At 33.1% G+C, this 18,292-nt stretch overlaps 1 protein-coding gene across 1 annotated transcript; it reads left to right on the forward strand.

Moving 5' to 3' along the window:
- Positions 1-7,089: 7,089 nt before the first annotated feature.
- On the forward strand, positions 7,090-11,467 carry LOC131624701 (uncharacterized). The gene is made up of 6 exons (XM_058895624.1): positions 7,090-7,263; positions 7,368-7,662; positions 8,001-8,652; positions 8,756-8,955; positions 9,538-9,779; positions 10,015-11,467. The coding sequence occupies exons 2-6, from the start codon at positions 7,397-7,399 to the stop codon at positions 10,986-10,988; spliced, it is 2,334 nt and encodes a 777-aa protein (XP_058751607.1). The 5' UTR covers positions 7,090-7,263; positions 7,368-7,396; the 3' UTR covers positions 10,989-11,467.
- Positions 11,468-18,292: the final 6,825 nt, after the last annotated feature.

Genomic DNA, 18,292 nt, shown 5'->3' on the forward strand with positions numbered 1-18,292 from the left:
CTTGTAGAATCTTTAGATCTTTTGCTTGTGATATAGTTGTTACCATAGGTCTCCAAATTTTTGGGAGACATCTTAGAATTTTTCTGATTCTTTCATGAGCAGTATAAGCTTTACCAAGTGATCTAAGTTCATTGACAATTACAGTGAATCTAGAGAACATTTCATCTATGGTTTCTTCTTCCTTCATTTCGAAGGTTTCAAATTTCCTGACTCCTAGATCAATTCTTTCTTCTTTAACATGATTTGTTCCTTCGTGATGTATTTTGAGAGCATCCCAGATTTCTTTGGCAGTTGTGCATTCCTCTATCCGGTCGTATTCTTCCCTGCTAAGAGCACATGATAATATAAATTGAGCTTTAGAGTTTAGTAGTACCTTGTCGTTTTCTTCTTTTGTCCATTGTGACTGAATTTTTGGAACTGACGCAACTGTGTCTGTTGCAGTAATCATTGGTGTGTAGTTGCCATTTTCAACCACAGACCACATGTTGTTATCTTGAGATAGTAGAAACAATCTCATCTTACCTTTCGAGTAGTACTAGTCAGAACCATTAAAGTAAGGAGGCATGTGTGATGATCCTCCTTCAGCTATAAACTTTGTATCAGCCATTTCTTGTTTGATCGATTAACTCTAACACGGTTAAGTGTTCTGTACATTCAGAGCCCGGAGCTCTGATACCAATTGATGGAATAATGTACGACACAACAAGGGGGTTGGATTGTGTCCCTTTTAAAATTTATCTAAGTATTTAAAGTGTTGTCTTTGATAAGAAGAAAATGATTAGTAATAACTTTAGAGGTTTTAAGTAATTAGTGTTAATGTGTGTGATAAAGTATAGCTGTGAATAATATAAATAAAAGACAATAAATAAAGAACACAAGAAAACTTATTCTGGTTCACCAACTTGGTTAGTCCAGTCCCCACACCCTGTGAGATTATCCTTTATTGAATACTTCTTACAATAGTCTTTTTCTTCTATGTATTCTTAGCCTCACCAGGCTTACACTTCTGAATGGTATAGCTTACAGATAGCTTACAAGATGATTGGATTGTATATCTATGATATACTTTGTGATCTTATGAGGTTTACAATAAATTCCTAAATACTCTCCATATGGCAGTGAGTATTTAAATATAGAATGTGTATGATAACTCTAATATATTTTGATCACTATATGGTAGTGAGAGCTAAAGATAATATATAGAGAATATGAATACTTTGTGAATAAAGACTTTGGCTTTCTTTGTATGCTTGAAGATATTTTCGGTGCCCAAGAATAAAGCATGAGACTTGTATTTATAGTGCCCAGCCAAGAGTGAAGGAAGGCCGAGAGTTTCTTTTGAGAAGTGATGGAAGATTTGTCTTTGTAGGACTTGGTCTTGAGTATGACTTGGTCTTGGTTTAGAGTAGTTCTGACATGCTGCAAATTCTGACATTTGACTATTTCAACAAAGACTTATTCTTGGCAGAGTAAATCTGGAGGAGTAACTCTGGGACGAGTAACTCTGGGACTAGTACTTCTGGGACGAGTAACTCTGGGACAAGTAACTATGGGACCGTAAATCTGGAGAGTAACTCTGGGGCCATAATTCTGGGGAGCAACTCTGGGGCCATAATTCTGGAGAATAATTCTGGGGCCATAATTTCTGGAGAGTAACTCTGGGGACATATTTCTGGAAATTGCTTATTGAACTTCTGAGGATCCATATGTTCTTAAAGCTTTGTTCTTTGTTAGTGTAGTCTTGAATCATCATTTTAACTCTTTGTTTGATAAAGGCCATAAGTTGTTTAGATGATAAATTGATGAAATCACTCTGGAGTTTCTTGAATAAAAGTTTGTAGTATTCAAAACATTAACAGAATATGTTTCAACAGAGAAGTCATCAAATATAATTTTTGGATTTACTTCAGGAAATTACTTGAATTTCTCTTTGTTTGAGAAGTCATTTTGAGTGGTAAAATGACCATTATTGAATTCTTTTTAGAGAATTATTGGAATCTTTCTTGGTTTGAGAAATTATTACGACTGGTCGATATACCAGATACTACGAGTGGTATTTATACCACATTCGAATGGTCTTTGTACCATTAGAGAGTGTAATTTAGACCAATTATCTATCTTGCAAGTAGTAATTATACAATATAAAACCGGGCTATTTTATTTTGTAGGCGTCATGGTAATTTGATTGCTTGACATATTTTTGGGCAGTGTTGCAAAATGTCTTAAAGAGAGCGAACTGTTCCACGAATCACCTCAGTAACTTCTTCTGTGACTATTTTCAAAAATCCAAAACAACAATTTTAAGATGTTCGAAAACTACCATGGCTATCGAAGAAGTTATTGGTAATTCTGCGGTCGTTGTCTCTGACAAACAATTTAAGTTTGAGTGTTCTCACTTCAAACATTGGCAAGCTAAAATAAAAATTTTCTTAACCTTACAGAAGGTTGCCCGTATTTTAACAAATGACATTCCTATTGTTCTTTCTGGATCAAACGAACAACTAATAGTAACCAAACTGTGAATTCAAACAAAATTGTTGACTCATCTGAATTAGACTATGCTACAAAAACTAAAGTAGATGAATTATAGCTCATAAAATAAATATTCATCTAGAAAGATAATGATTATAGTTTGAATCTGGAAGTTCCGTTTACTGGGGAAGAAATCAAGAGTGTAATTTGGAACATCAATGGGAACAAAAGCCCAAAACCTGATGGGTTCAACTCTAATTTTTTAAAAAAGGAATTGGCATACTTTGGAACCAGAACTAGTGGTCTTTATTAATGAATTTCATTTTAGTGTCAAATTACCTAAATCCATATCTTTTTCTTTCTTAACCCACATTCCCAAATCTAAGAACCCACAATCATTGAATGAATACATATTTATTTGTTTGATAGAGTGTTTTTACAAGATCATAGCAAATATACTATCTACTAGGGTTAAACTGGTTTAAGGATAAATAATTTCTAACAATAAATCAACATTCATACCTGGTAGATAAGTTTAAGATGGATTCCTAGTTTTGAATGAATTGATTGACCTAGCTAAAAGGGAGAAAAAAGAATGCATGGTTTTGAAAGTAGACTTTGATAATACATATGATATGGTGAATTGGAACTATCTAAGAGAATTACTTAGAAGGTTAGATTTTGGTCTGAAATGGAGGGTTTGGATGGAGGTTTGTTTATTCTCAAGGTTAGTAAATGGCATTACCTCCAAAGAGTTCAATGTGGAGTGTGGGCTAAGTCAGGGTGATCCATTATCACCATTTATGTTTTCAATAATAACATATGGCTTAACAAGATTGGTCAAGAAAGTTTTGGATCAAGCAAATTTTTAGGGCTTTAAAGTCAATGATGTTGTTCAGTTTTTGGAGAGCTAACTGGTTGGGAGATCAATCCTTAGCTTATGCTTTTCCTGGCATTTTTCAATTATCCACAAGGCAAGATGGATCCATAGAATAAATGGGGGGAAATATTGGAAATGATTGGACTTGATTGCTTGATTGGAAATAAGATCTATTACCTGAGTTGATTCAAAAGAGGGAAGAATTGATAAGTCATCTATTAAATGAAGATCCAATTCATGATATGTCTGACTTCTTTGAATGGAAGAAAGAACAAGATAAAATATTCGTTGTCAAATATTTGTATAAGGATGCTAAAACACCAATCATAGCCGTCCAAGGAAGTTGGTTCGGAGAAAGAGTAATTACTGCTCTCAATGTTGTATGGAAGACAGAAGTTCCATAAAATGTGAAGCTTTTTTGTTGGAAATTAATTCAAGACAGACTTCCTAGCAAGGTTCAGTTGGATCGAAAAGGGATGTTTCAAGATCATACTATTGTTAATAATGTTAATTGTGTTTTCTACTGCCAAGAAGAGGAAATTTTAAGTCATGTTTTATTTCATTGTGCTTCTTTAGCAGAAAAGTTTGGCATGTAGTGGAAACTTTGACAGGCATTAATCCAGAGGCATGCCAATCAATTTGGAAGGGCTTTTTAAAGTATAGACATCAGGTAAATGAAAAGTCAGAAAAGGAAAGGAAGGCGTAGCGTGGTTGGCAGCTTGTTGGAGTTTGTAGACAATAATAAATAACATAATCTTCAAAGAGGAAACTTGCAATTTGGAAGACATCATCCTTTCAATTAAAGTAAAAATATGGATGCAGGGTACTATAGGCTTAAAATCCCCAAAATGCATTAATTTTTATGATATTTATGTACCTCATCTAGATAGTTTATTGAGACTTTGATGGTTTGACTCTATAATTCTGTTAAACATTTGATGCAACCGAATTTGTTGTATTTGGGTCAGAGTCTTCATCGTACTCTCTAACAATGCATTATTTCTTCTCCCACCCTTGTACCTTCTCTTACACTTTTGAAAATTCAAAAAATGTCATCAAAAATTTTTAAAGATGTATTTTCAGATGAATCTTAAATCACTTCATCCTTCGTAAATCAAACAACTACATCATTTTTTATAAAAATTGATTTGAAAATTCATCTCCGAAATTTTCTAAAGTAAATTTAAAGATGCATCTCTGAAAATTAAAATCATTTTTAAATTTTCATCAAGAATTTGGGAAAAAATATATAAGTGGAAGAAATTGTCATGCATTTGCTTATTAAAAAAGGAGAATACTTAGATAGAATTCCTTATGTGTGGTTTGTATTATCTACTATCTACTATCTAACATATACTAGGAGATTGACCAAACTCCCTAAATTGTCCTTTCCAAAAAAATAATTTACACTACAATTTGGACATTTTGGTAACTAACAAAATAAGTCTTCACTTTTTCATCTTTTTTATTTCTTGCACCAAATATCTCACTTTCATTGGTCCACACACTTTCTACAATATAATACACTACCTCACTCTCTCTCTCTCTCTCTCTCTCTCTCTCTCTCTCTCTCTCTCTCTCTCTCTCTCTCTCTCTCTCTCTCTCTCTCTCTCTCTCTCTCTCTCTCTCTCTCTCTCTCTCTCTCTCTCTTCAATACATAATTATTGTCATTCTAGATGATTTTTAAAAAGAAATGATACTTTTACATTTCTATCTATTTGTATTTGTTAAATTTCATTTTTTTTTTCAACTCACATGTTCTTTTTTTATATGGTTATTTAATATAGTTGAATTTTCATGATTATTACTAATTTATAATTAAGTCATTCATTTTAAATTTACATGTTTCTAAATATATTTTAATAATATTAAATAAATTTACATATTATTAGGTTGTATTTTACGGGTCACTATCAAAATACATATTTTATTTATTTTTTCAAAAGTTAAAAAACTTTTTATTCTCTTTCCGTCTCATGGATCAATTTTTTTCTTTGTATAATTATTTAAAATTAAGTCATTCATTTCAGATTTGCAATAATTGCCTCAACAAATTTTAAAAGTTTCAGTTTGTATCTTTAGCAGACCACATCATCAAAAAGTCTGATGTGGCTTAATTTTTTTAAATTTTTTAATGAATTGTTTTTCCACCTCATATATTCACCCAATATAATGACCTTAATACCCTTAGTTCCTATATCCACAAAAACCCAAAAAAAATTGTGTCCTAACCCATATTTTCGTTCTTGAATCTTCTTCTTTCCATTTCTCTGAAGCTTGTGTTTTTTCTCCACTCAAATCAACAAGCATAACCTTAGTGCAGTCTCCACTCAAAAATACCCAAACAAAACATCAATAAAAGGTAAGCCAAAAAGTCATGAATTATTACCGGATAGGAAAGCTTCGCTCGTAGGTGGCCGACCGATTGAAGCTGCGTGGCTCGAATTTAAGATTGGCGGCTGATACGTTGTTGTGTGGAGAGCATGGTGACGTCGGATTTGTCCGGCGGGTTCGTTGAAGTGGCGGATCGCTTGTGAGCTGCGACGGCAGTTGTGGAGCATCAACGGAGAGGGTATCGCGGAGGATCCATGGCGTATCAGCGACGATGATGATGGAGGTGGTCAGGGCGGTTGTGTGGCGGTGGATCTGGCGTTTCGTGTTAGCGAGTTTGGTTGTTCTGTCGACGGTATGAATGCGATCTGAAACAACAACAACAAAATCTTTTTTTTATACTACTTTTTTTCTGTTTCAATTTCATATGTTGTTAGAACAAGATTGAGAATCTATGTTCAGAATCTAGTTTTATGATAACAAGCATATATTTTGTAAGGAACAATTTTACTACTAATGGTTTCATTTAGTGTGCAGATATTATGTTATAAATCTTATACAAGATTCATCAGAAAAATAATACAACAACTACATCCAGAAGATTCACAAAGCTAAACATCATTCATCAAATGTTCTGACTAAGAACTCGTCAAATCAGTCAAGATCAACAAATCTGAAGTAAAGAAGCAATAATGAGGAACAAGACCATTCAGAAGAACAAGCAATATCAAGGCCTACATACAACAGTCTCAAAACACTTTTCCTTCATCCAAGCTTCTTTGAGGCATTTCATCAAATACCTTGAGCACAAACTTAAAACAACCTAAGCCTAATAACAACACACCTAACAAAACAAACAAAACAAGAAAAAAATAAAATCCACAACAAAACAAGTACAATAAAATAAACTATTACATGAACACACACACACACACATAAAATTCGGGCTTCCTTATCTTCTGGTGGGGGTTGTTTTCCATGTCGATACCACTCTAAGTCATCAGTTGGTGGAGGTGATTTTGGGGTTGCAAACGATTGATGGTTGACGGTGGAGAGGAGGAGGAGCTTGATGGAGGTTAGAGGAAAGAGCATGTATGGATCTAACATGAGTGAGGGTTTCAAAAGAATGAAAAGAGAAGAGGAAAAACTTACAATAGAGGAGGAACCTCCATTAAAGAGAAGATGACCACCATAATGGCGGTGAATAGCTCCAATAAAAGAGGAGGAGCCCTAAAAAAAAAAAAAAAAAAAGTAACACCCATCAAAAGTGGGAAACATAGAAACCCTAGTTTACTTCTTTACAATACAATATCATTAAACTATTTTCTTATATAAATAGGTACATTTATTTATTTATTTACGAAAGAGTTCTTGTAAAAATAAAAAAGTTTTCACTTGAGTTTGAGTCAGAAAGGAAAAAATCCCTGGTGAAAAAAAAAATTCATATTTTCATTTTGTTTGTTTTTTCAAACGAACGAAGCAAAGAAGCAGCAACATTGATTCCCCTCCCAGCCCCCTTTAGCCCCTCCGCCGCAATCTGCTACTTTCCGCTCCCAATCGCCGCCACATCACTAACACAGGTACTTACTACCATTACTCTTTCAAAATCCACTATTTTCTTCATAATATTGTCTCGTAGCTTGAACAATGAACGTTAATCAGAATATTTAACCATCTAACACAGGCAAAACTTCCATTCAGCGTTCTTCGATAATGGCGAGATGGGACGCAATCCTATCTCTTCCAGTACAAAACCCTCCCTCCTTGGAAATTTCTTCCGATGACCTAGTTTGGTCCAAAGTGGAAGGCTGGCATGATAAATTAGATAGAGTTGCTATAATCCCGTTTGCTAGGGTTGCTGATTTTGTTAGAGGTGAATCTAATAATAAAGAATGTCCTACAAGATTTCATGTTGAAGCTAGACGGCGTCGCCCTCCGTCTTTCAAGCAAAAGGTTGATGGCATACTAGAGTATATTTTGTAAGTTGTATACTCTCTTATTTGATTGATATTGTTTGATTATGCGGTGAAAAAATTGATTCGGTGTGAATTGATTATGACTTTAAGTGAGTTGAGTTCAAGTGATTTATGTATAAATTGCAAAAGTGAGTTGAACAGGAAGTTTCAGTGTAAGAATCACGTTTAAACTCAAAAGCTATAAATCCTAGCTTCAAGTAGAATTAGTTCTGGATAGCATAATCAATTTTACTTGAGAGCAGCCAAACATTTCAAAATCAATTCTAAGTGCTCTAATTGTGAAATTAAATATACATTTTGTATTTCGTTCAAGTTTAGATGTTTATTCCATCTTTATGTAGGTACTGGTGTTCCTTTGGTCCGGATGACCATAGAAAAGGTGGAATTGTTAGACCAAGTCGTAGTACATATGTTCCAAAGAAGAAAAATGCTGGTCGACCAAATACCAAACGTGGTTGCACTTGTCACTTTATTGTGAAACGTCTTATAGCTGAACCTTCGGTTGCTTTGATTATATATAACGATGATAAGCATGTTGATAAAAAGGGTGTGCCGTGCCATGGTCCACAGGATAAAAAGGCTGCTGGAACAATTGCTGAGTTTGCTCCGTATATTTCAGAAGATCTCCGACTGCGGGTTTTGTCTCTTCTATATGTTGGAGTGTCGGTGGAGACTATTATGCAGAGGCACAATGAATCAGTCGAGAAACAAGGTGGTCCAAGTAACCGTGATGACCTTTTGTCTCAGCGTTATGTTCGAAGACAAGAGAGGGAAATACGCCGTTCTAGTTATGAGTTAGATGCTGATGATTCAGTTAGTATCGACAAGTGGGTTGGAATCCACCAGAATAATGTTTTCTTCTATGAAGATTTCTCTGAGTCTGATCCATTTATTTTGGGCATTCAAACTGAGTGGCAATTGCAACAAATGATTAAGTTTGGGAACTGTGCTCTTCTCGCATCTGATTCAAGATTTGGTACAAATAAGTTAAAGGTCTGTTGGCGATTTTCTCACTTGATTCTAAATAACCAGAAATATACTGTTTTCATTGAGTTTCAAAGAAACTAACATCAAGCACATTCATAATTTTTTGTAGTACCCTGTTCATAGTCTTCTAGTATTCAACTCAGAGAAGAAGGCAATTCCCGTTGCTTGGATAATAACACCAAGGTATTCATGTTTGGATGCACATCGATGGATGAGGGCTCTGTATAATAGAGTTCACACAAAAGATCCTAATTGGAAGCCTGCTGGCTTCATAGTAGACGACCCACATTATGATATCCTAGCAATCAGGTCGGTTCAATATATCTATTAAATCAGATAATTTCATTAATGATTAGGGTCCTGTTTATGAAATATCAATTTTATGGAAAGAGTTGGTTGAAATGGAATGTGCTTAATATTTTAAGAGTCATGCTAACGAGTGCCTCGGGGGCACTCTTTAATGATACCAAATAAAGAAAATATTATTTAGAAAAGTCAATTATTTCAATTTCACGTATTGAATACACACATTTCCCAAAAACCTTACCAATTTAAGCACTTAAAGAGTGCCCATGGGGCACTTGTTAGCATTTCCTATATTTTAAATATAGATTCGTATTGGCCCAGATTATTTAGTGACTTCTTCTCATGCTCTCCTTTTTTCGTCATACCCAAAATCAACCATTTCATTTATCCCCTTGTGGCTAATTATTACAAAGTTCTGGCCATATGAGATATAGTGTTGCCTTGTTTGCTTCTTTGACAATGCTGATGGCTGGTCATATTTTAATATAGCAATCTTATTTGGCATTCGGGACTGAGACCTTGTGTTGAATTCAATGTGTTGCAATGTATTACTTGACAAATATTTATATTCAATCAATTTCTCAGGGACGTGTTTCAGTGCTCAGTATTGATAAGCTTCTGGCGAGTTCGGCATTTATGGCATAAAAACATAATTAAGCGTTTGGAAACTGATATGCAAATAAAAATTTCCAAACGGCTTGGGTGGATAATGGATAATATTTTCCGTCGTCAAGGAACCATGTCACTCTTTGAAGATTTTGTAGACGACTTCATTGATGACTCAAATTTTATGGACTATTTCAAGGCCACTTGGTATCCTAGAATGGGTTAGTAACTTGCTAATATCTTTCTAGATACTAGAATGTTACCCTTTTTCTTATAAAATTAGAAATAGTAGTATATCCCCCAGCCTGTTTTGTTAATTTGTTAACTATTTGTGTGACTACTCCCCGTATGTTGCACAACCTATATAATAATATTTCCCAGATATTTCCTGAGTATTCTGTTCATTCAATGTCATCATGTTATGTACACTGGACTTATTCTTTCCTTTTGGTGTAGGAGTATGGGTTGATGCCCTTAGAACTCTTCCTCTTGCTAGCCAAGAGTCTTGTGCAGCAATGGAATTTTACCACAACCAACTGAAGATCAGGCTGTTGAATGAGAAAGACATCAGTGTTTATCAGCGTGCTGATTGGTTGGTTGACAAGATAGGTACAAAAGTCCATTCTTATTATTGGCTTGATGAGTGCTCAGATAAAGATGATTTTGCACGATATTGGAAAGACGAATGGATGAGTGGTTTAACATCATGGCGCAAAGCACTGAAGATTCCAGATGCAGATGTCGTAATGGAAGATGGGTGTGCTAAGGTTAAAGATGAGCATGACCAAGATAAAGCTTATACTGTATGGAATGCTGGTTCAATGTTGAGCATCTGCGATTGTGATTGGGCAATGAATGGCAACCTTTGTGAGCATATCTTGAAAGTTTTTAGTATCTGCCGAAGTCGAGGGTCTGTTCCACCATCCATCAGCTTATTGCAGTACCATCAGGTGCTAAAGAGCATGCTGCGTTGCCCACCTTTTGATTCTTTAATTCGTGATCATGCTGTGTCGTTGGCAGTTTCAGTTCAGAAGCAGTTAAATACACTACTTGACAAAGAAAGTATCCAGGCTGCCGGGGGATCTAATGAGAAGCGAATCGATATTGATATCCATCGGCTGAACTCTATGGTAGCTTCAGCTGCCCAAGATGAAGCCTTAGTTTGTGAGAGGCAAGTCATCAAAGATATTTTATCCCGGGGTGCTGCATGTGGAGTGAGTGATATCATCGGTCATGCGAACATGGATGTTGATGAGACTGTTTCAAATAATAATGCATTACTAGAGAAAAAAACGACGAGTTTACTCACCATAGGAAATGGGATTTCAGCTTCCAAAAATGGTGCTGTTTTTGATGAGATTAATGAAGATATTTGCAAGGATAACAATGGTATGGATGCGGATCCCCCACCTGTAGACACCACCTCATAAATGGAAGCATCTGAAGCATTGTGAAAAGCTTCATAATGGTGCTTTCAAATTGGAGGATGCTAATAGCCACTTGGGCTCTCATTCAACAACCATGGCAGTTGAGCAAGTTGCAGCTGGCATGGTTGAAAATGCAGGAACAATCGAGGAGGATGTGAGCTTGGGATCAAATATATAGATGAGTTTAGGTGTCAATATGGATTTATTCCTTTAACATATCAACCCTCAGTCACTATAATGTCTAATTCTAAATATAATTTTGGTATGTTGAGGTTACAAGAGGCTGTATGAAGCTGTGTTGGTAGCACTCAAACTTTCTCATAACAATAGGGATGTTCCCTTATTCTTTTTGTCTACAAAGTTACAAACGGATACATGAGAATCTAAATGTATTCAATTTTTTTATGGAGTGGTGAGAATTTTGAGCTGATTAGCTAAATGTAACTTATTTCATTGTAAATACACGGCATCATTCTGTGGGATGTACTTATTCTTTTTATATTAAAGACTCTTTTGACTAATTTAAGACATTAAAAAAGTTAGTTAATTGTTGCACAGGTACAGGAAAAAGTAAAATGTTGTGTAGAGATATTTAATATTGTGGTGTGAGATTAAACATATAATTCTAGAGATATTTGCTATATTGTGGTTATAGATTGATCTTTCAATTAGATATGACATTTGGTCCCATATCCTACCATAAATAGAGTAAAATCTTGCAAAATTATCATGTACATGAATGACCATGGTATCTCTTTTTAGATCAAATGACATTGAGATATCAAATTTAATATAATGATATTTCTGATAATTTTTTATCAATCAAAATTAACTATTTAGTGAAGTTTTATAACACGTTAGTTTTTATACATCTCATTGAGATGACAGATTATTTTTGACTGATGTTAAATTTTATAAACATGATCTATATAATAATATAAAATTTGACATTTTAGTGTCATTTGACTCTGACACACACACACACATATATATATATATATATATATATATATATATATATATATATATATATATATATATATATATATACGAGGGATATTCTTACTCCAAGAGTAAGTTATTAAGACTTACTCCTCATCATAACCATTGATTCTTCTCAATCTAATGGTTAAAATTAATGAGTATTATTTTTCTCTCTCCACATTTAATTACTTATTAATTTTAACCGTTAGATTGAAAATAATCAATGTCATGATGAGGAGTAAGTCTTGATAACTTACTCCTGAAGTGAGAATACCCATCTTTATATATATATATATATATATATATATATATATATATATATATATATATATATATATATATATATATGAGAAAATGGGTGATGCACTGACAGTGTAAAAAAGTTTTACACTGTCAACCAATCACGACTTTGTTAAGCACCAAGTCATACTTTAAATATTAAATTACTGATATGATGTGGCAGAATAAAATATTTTTATTGGATGACAGTGTAAAAAATTTTTATACTGTCAGTGCACTATCTTTTAACTATATATATATATATATATATATATATATATATATATATATATATATATATATATATATATATATATATATATATATATATATATATATATATATATATATTCTAATTCTTTCCGCATCTTAAAATCATGGCTTAAATGCAGTTTTAGTCCCCCTATTTTACTTTTTTTGAACTTTTAGTCCCCCTATTTTATTTCTCAGCTTTTTGATCCCCCTATTAAGCTTTGACTGGTTTTTTTTTGTCCCTCCTCATTTTGGTCTATTTGGCATTTGTAACAGCTGATGTGTCACATAATAAATCTTGCCACCTCACTTATTGAAAATAAAAATCTTAAAAAACAAACATATCAATTTTTAAATTAGTTAACAATTAAAAAAAGTATTTTAAAATAAATTAAAACTTTTAATTAATTTTTACTAAATACATATTTAACCCAATATATAATTAAAAATAAAGATGAATCAAATATCCAAAATTTAGTAAAATACTGCAAATTCTGTGTGTTAATTTCAATTATACTTTGGCTACAAATCCAAAAACATTACAATTAATCTTTAAAGAAACAAACTGGTGAAGTTTCGGAACAACAGATTATGAAACTAACGGTTTCTTTCTCTGTCGCAAAAAATAGACACAACCGCCTATGCATTCACACATGTTTCGTTCTTCTTTATCGGACGTTGCTGTGTTTCTCTACTATTAAAAACTAAAGAGAAATTCTTAATCCGCAAAAATAAAAACAAAATCTGAGATTCTGAATCATAGCATATCTTCCGGAGGAGGAAAATTAAGATCAAAATCGAAACCGAAATCTCTACCGGATTTTACTTTTACACCGTCTTCACGGTGGTTCAGATCAATCACCGATGAAGAATCAGAATCACTCTGTGCACTGGACGTCGTTGCGTGGATTGCACTCGCCTTCACGGAGGGAAAGTATTCCAATCCGTAACCCTTCCCAGCGCGTAGATTAGCGTCAAAGTAAAACGCCTGTGCCTGCGCCTGGTTTACCGTCGGCATCGGATTCAGACTAAATCGATGCTGAATTTTTAATTATATATTGGGTTAAATATGTATTTAGTAAAAATTAATTAGAAGTTTTAATTTATTTTAAAATACTTTTTTTAATTGTTAACTAATTTAAAAATTGATATGTTTGTTTTTTAAGATTTTTATTTTCAAGAAGTGAGGTGGCAGGATTTATTATGTGACACATCAGCTTTTACAAATGCCAAATAGACCAAAATGAGGAGGGACCAAAAAAAAACCAGTCAAAGCTTAATAGGGAGACCAAAAAGCTGAGAAATAAAATAGGGGGACTAAAAGTTCAAAAAAAGTAAAATAGGGGGACTAAAACTGCATTTAAGCCTAAAATCATTAAGTAAAAAAAAAATAATTCTAAGACCTGATGATTACGTGTGTGTTAGCGACCTACAATCCACATTTTTCTTCAAGTCTAGGAGTTGGAAATATAACATTAAAATATTTATCTAACATAAATTTATTTAATAAACTCGTCAAAAGTCGATTGCATGTAGAAATTATGTATATATTGTAAAGTGGAGTATTATGTATAATTATTTTATAATTGAAACACATAACCAATATGACACTCACGATGACACAAAGCAATCATTAGTTTTATCTCAACTACAAATATAATTCACAATTTTAAAAAAAAAAGGTGCATACACCATGTATACGTATATATTTATAAAAATTGAAAAAAAAAAGATTTTTACCAAAAATATAAGACAGAAAATAATATATTTATGAAAATCAACAAAATATTCAAACCTAATAAAAAAAGTATAAATCATCTAGTACATATTGTCAAATTCCAAACCCTCTCCGGAATTATATATTGTTGAGAAATGATACATATGGTCTCTGAATTCTAGGTGGAGTGTCTAGAACAATGTTAATTTAATCTAACAAATATGCTTATGATGATTAATTAAGATACGTGCATATAGAATTCGTTCACACTATTTTAAAACGAGCAAGGTGTATGTCTTCTATTTGACAAGAGAATTATTCAACATATATATTATGATTAGCACGTTTTGGGGTTGGAACAAGTAAAATAATGAGGACAGCATTTGAGCCGTACCGTAATGTATGGATGGTTTTTGTCTACTCAGTAATGACTATAGTCTATAAATCTACATTTGAAAGCAACTAAACAATCTTAAACAATGATGATAATGGTTAGAATATTCAAAGTCTCACTATTTAGACACAAAATTTTGAAAATAGTTTATATAGAGTGACAATCTTCATTTTACAAGTTGATTTTATATGGTTGAGTTATGTCAAACTTTAATTTTATATCAGAGTTAGTCGGTTGGATTATGGACCGCCCACTGTTAATATCAACGCACAAGTCGATTTTGTAAAATTGAGTTAGAAATAAAAATATTAAAAATAGTGATGATTGCGGAAACTTCGGTAGAACGAAGCTCCTACGTTGATATGACACTTACAGATGTATTTATATCCTAGGCTTTACGGAGTAGGCTAGATAATTGGCCTCGTGCTATTGGAAATCTGGTCGAGGTTGAGCGAGGCGTCCCGAGTCTTTGGTTGACACAAAATATATATATATAATCAGGATCTATTGGCACTAGGTGTAAGTTTAAAAGACTTGCACTAAATCTCAACCGCTTATAACACTCGATCAAACAGTCATATAAATAGTCTATTTTTCATGAAAAATATTAGGTCATACTCCCTCCGGCCTTATTTATAAGCAAAGATTCTCTTTTTAGATTCATTGAATAATGAATGTATCTTGTCTTTTATGTAGACTAGATACATTCATTATTCAGTTAACCTAAAAATAACATTTTTCTTATAAATCAGGCCGGAGTAGTATATTTTTTTTATCGAATTTAATATGATTATTTGATCAATCTTTTTTCAACGGCTGTTATTTATTTCAATGAATCTTGACTTTTTATATATATATATATATATATATATATATATATATATATATATATATATATATATATATATATATATATATATATATATATATATATATATATATATATATAGGACGACTCAAGTGAGAATACTTGGTTATTATGAGAAATGAGAACAATGAATCACGACCATTAAATTTTGATTTGTTGATTTTAATGGACTGAATTGGTTTCTCTTTCTATGATCCTTAATATTTATTTTAAATCAACATAGAAACAGAAACCAATCCAGTGCATTAAAATCAACAAATAAAATTTAATAGTTGTGATTCATTGTTTTCATTTCTCATAATAATCAAGTGTTCTCACTTGAGTCGTTCTCTCTCTCTCTCTCTCTCTCTCTCTCTATATATATATATATATATATATATATATATATATATATATATATATATATATATATATATATATATAAATAAAGGTTTTGGTTGATGATTATGCAATTCAATTTCTTGCATTATCAATTAAGAAATATATCATTTTCAAAAGACAAAATCTGCATTTTTCAAATTCGGGTAGGAATTTGCAGCAATATAAATTGTTGGACTAGAGCATGAAGCAAGTTGTTATTCAAAATGTCCACGTGTTATTCATTTGCTTAGCAATGGAGTGTGGATCAGGTCAGATTTTTGGCATCAATTATTGAGCAGATTTGTTGTTTATGTCTTTTAGTAGCAAAATAACCATGTCGAGAGAGCTTTGCTTTTAGGTTGGCTTTCTTTTTATGTTGATTTATTTATTTATTTTGGTGTGACAGAATTTTGGACACACAATTATAACAATTTGTGAATTTTTCGGATCGGGTTTGTCTGGAGTCAACACTGTCCTACAGTCATGCAGTCACGCATTTTTAACGGTTCGATTAAGATCAGACGATTATGATTCAAGAGAGACACTTTTTAAATCTGTTTTGGACTTGCCCGACAATTAGGAACGACCCAATCCATATCTACTCTGGAACGACCCAATGACCCTGGGCTAGTCGCTCAAAGGCAAAAAGGCCACCTTCTCTTCTGCCCGCTGCCGAGTTCGCTCCTCTATCCACGACCGGGGACGACCCACCACGGCCTTGTCGGTCAAACCAACTCATGCGTCATTGGTCGAACATCCGACCCCTCGGATACCGCCCATAGTGCCTTCATGTCAACCAAGAACGCCCTTCCGCTCATCCAACGGCTAGTTCTGAGCAGCTTCCTAGGATTCCTAGATTTACTCCTAGAATCCTGACAGTCACGCATTTTGTGCCTAAATCCACGATTCAGCCCAAAACGTTGACCAATGGCCCTGCGCTGGGGGTATTATATAAACTCTCTCCCTCGAGAGAGTCAGGTAACACAATTTCAAAACCCTAAATACTAAATCGTATTTGTGCTCCTACTTACTTGATCATCGGAGTATCTTGCAGGTACACCCCCTTTTTTTATCATCATCGACACTATGCGAGACATCTGTGACCCTTTCTAGTTCTGATCCTCAGGTCAGTACGAAATCATTATATAAAATTTTAATTTTTTTATTTTATACTATTCGATCAAGATCTAACGGCCAAAAGTATCATGAGTGCGTGATTGCGTGGAAATTCTGACTGCAGTGGATCCCTTTTGGAATTTCTCGGAGCAGTGATTATTTTTGGCAACGTGTTTTTAGAGTCCAAAGTTGCACTTTCTTCTTGGTGCAGTGGAAGATCGGGGTATGTGCCTTTTTTATCTTCGATACAGAAAGAAAATCGAATATCTCTCATTTACATGTCTTTGGATGTAAGTATTTTGTCTTTAATAACAAGAAAGTTAATTGAGAATTTGACGCTAAAGTTGAAGAAGACATATTTCTAAGATATTTCATTTCTAGCAAAGCTTATAGAGTTTCTAACAAAACTAGTAAGATACTCGTGCTTCCGCACGGGTAAATTTATTTGATATCGTATAAAATGTAATTAGATACGTGTAAATTTAAAATGAATGATTTAATTATAAATGAAAATTGATCCTATAAACTCAATTTTATTAAATAAATGTAAAAAAAGAATCTGTAAGATGGAGATAAAAAAAATGAAATTTTAACATTTTAAAATAAAAATTGTCTCTCAATTAATAGTAATTGTTGATTAAAATAAAATAGATATTGTGTTGATAATGACCCATGAAATAAAGTGAGAGAAAAAAATTAAATAGGGATCATAAAAGTAAGAAAGTGTGGTAAAAAAGTGAGAGAAATTTGAAATTTTAATTAAGATAGAGAAAGTGTATAATGATCAATTAAAATAAATTAAATATTATGTTGATAGTGACCCGTGAGATAAATAAATATTTAATTTTATTAAAATTAAAAAATAGATTATTAATACATTTGGTGATAATAAGTAAATGGAGAAAAATTAAAATGAAAGTAAGAAAGTGTAGAAAAATGAAATGTGAGAGAAATTTGACATTTTAAGTAAGAGAGAGAAGATGTGTGTTAGGGGAGAAAAAGTTGATCTATTAGACCAATAAAAAAATTACACTTGTGAGGCAATGCGACAAATATGAGAGTCTTAATTCAGACATTTGTTATTGACTTATAAGCCTTTTTAGTAGTGTAGAATTTGAAACAAAAAGGGTAATTTAGGCAAAGCATGCAATTGATTTGTTATAGTTAGATAATAGATAAACACCCCCTCGTCATTCCTCGAAGACCCAGTTCCGAGCGGCCAATGACGATCCTTCTGATCAGGTACGATCAGTGGCCCCGTCTGTGGGAACGTTGCTCCCCCTTCTTTAACAAACCAAGAATAAAGCTAATTCATTCCACGATCGTCATGGCTGGCA

The sequence above is a fragment of the Vicia villosa genome, unplaced genomic scaffold, assembly GCF_029867415.1.
Source record: "Vicia villosa cultivar HV-30 ecotype Madison, WI unplaced genomic scaffold, Vvil1.0 ctg.000148F_1_1, whole genome shotgun sequence".
In the NCBI taxonomy this organism is placed as follows: Eukaryota; Viridiplantae; Streptophyta; class Magnoliopsida; order Fabales; family Fabaceae; genus Vicia; species Vicia villosa.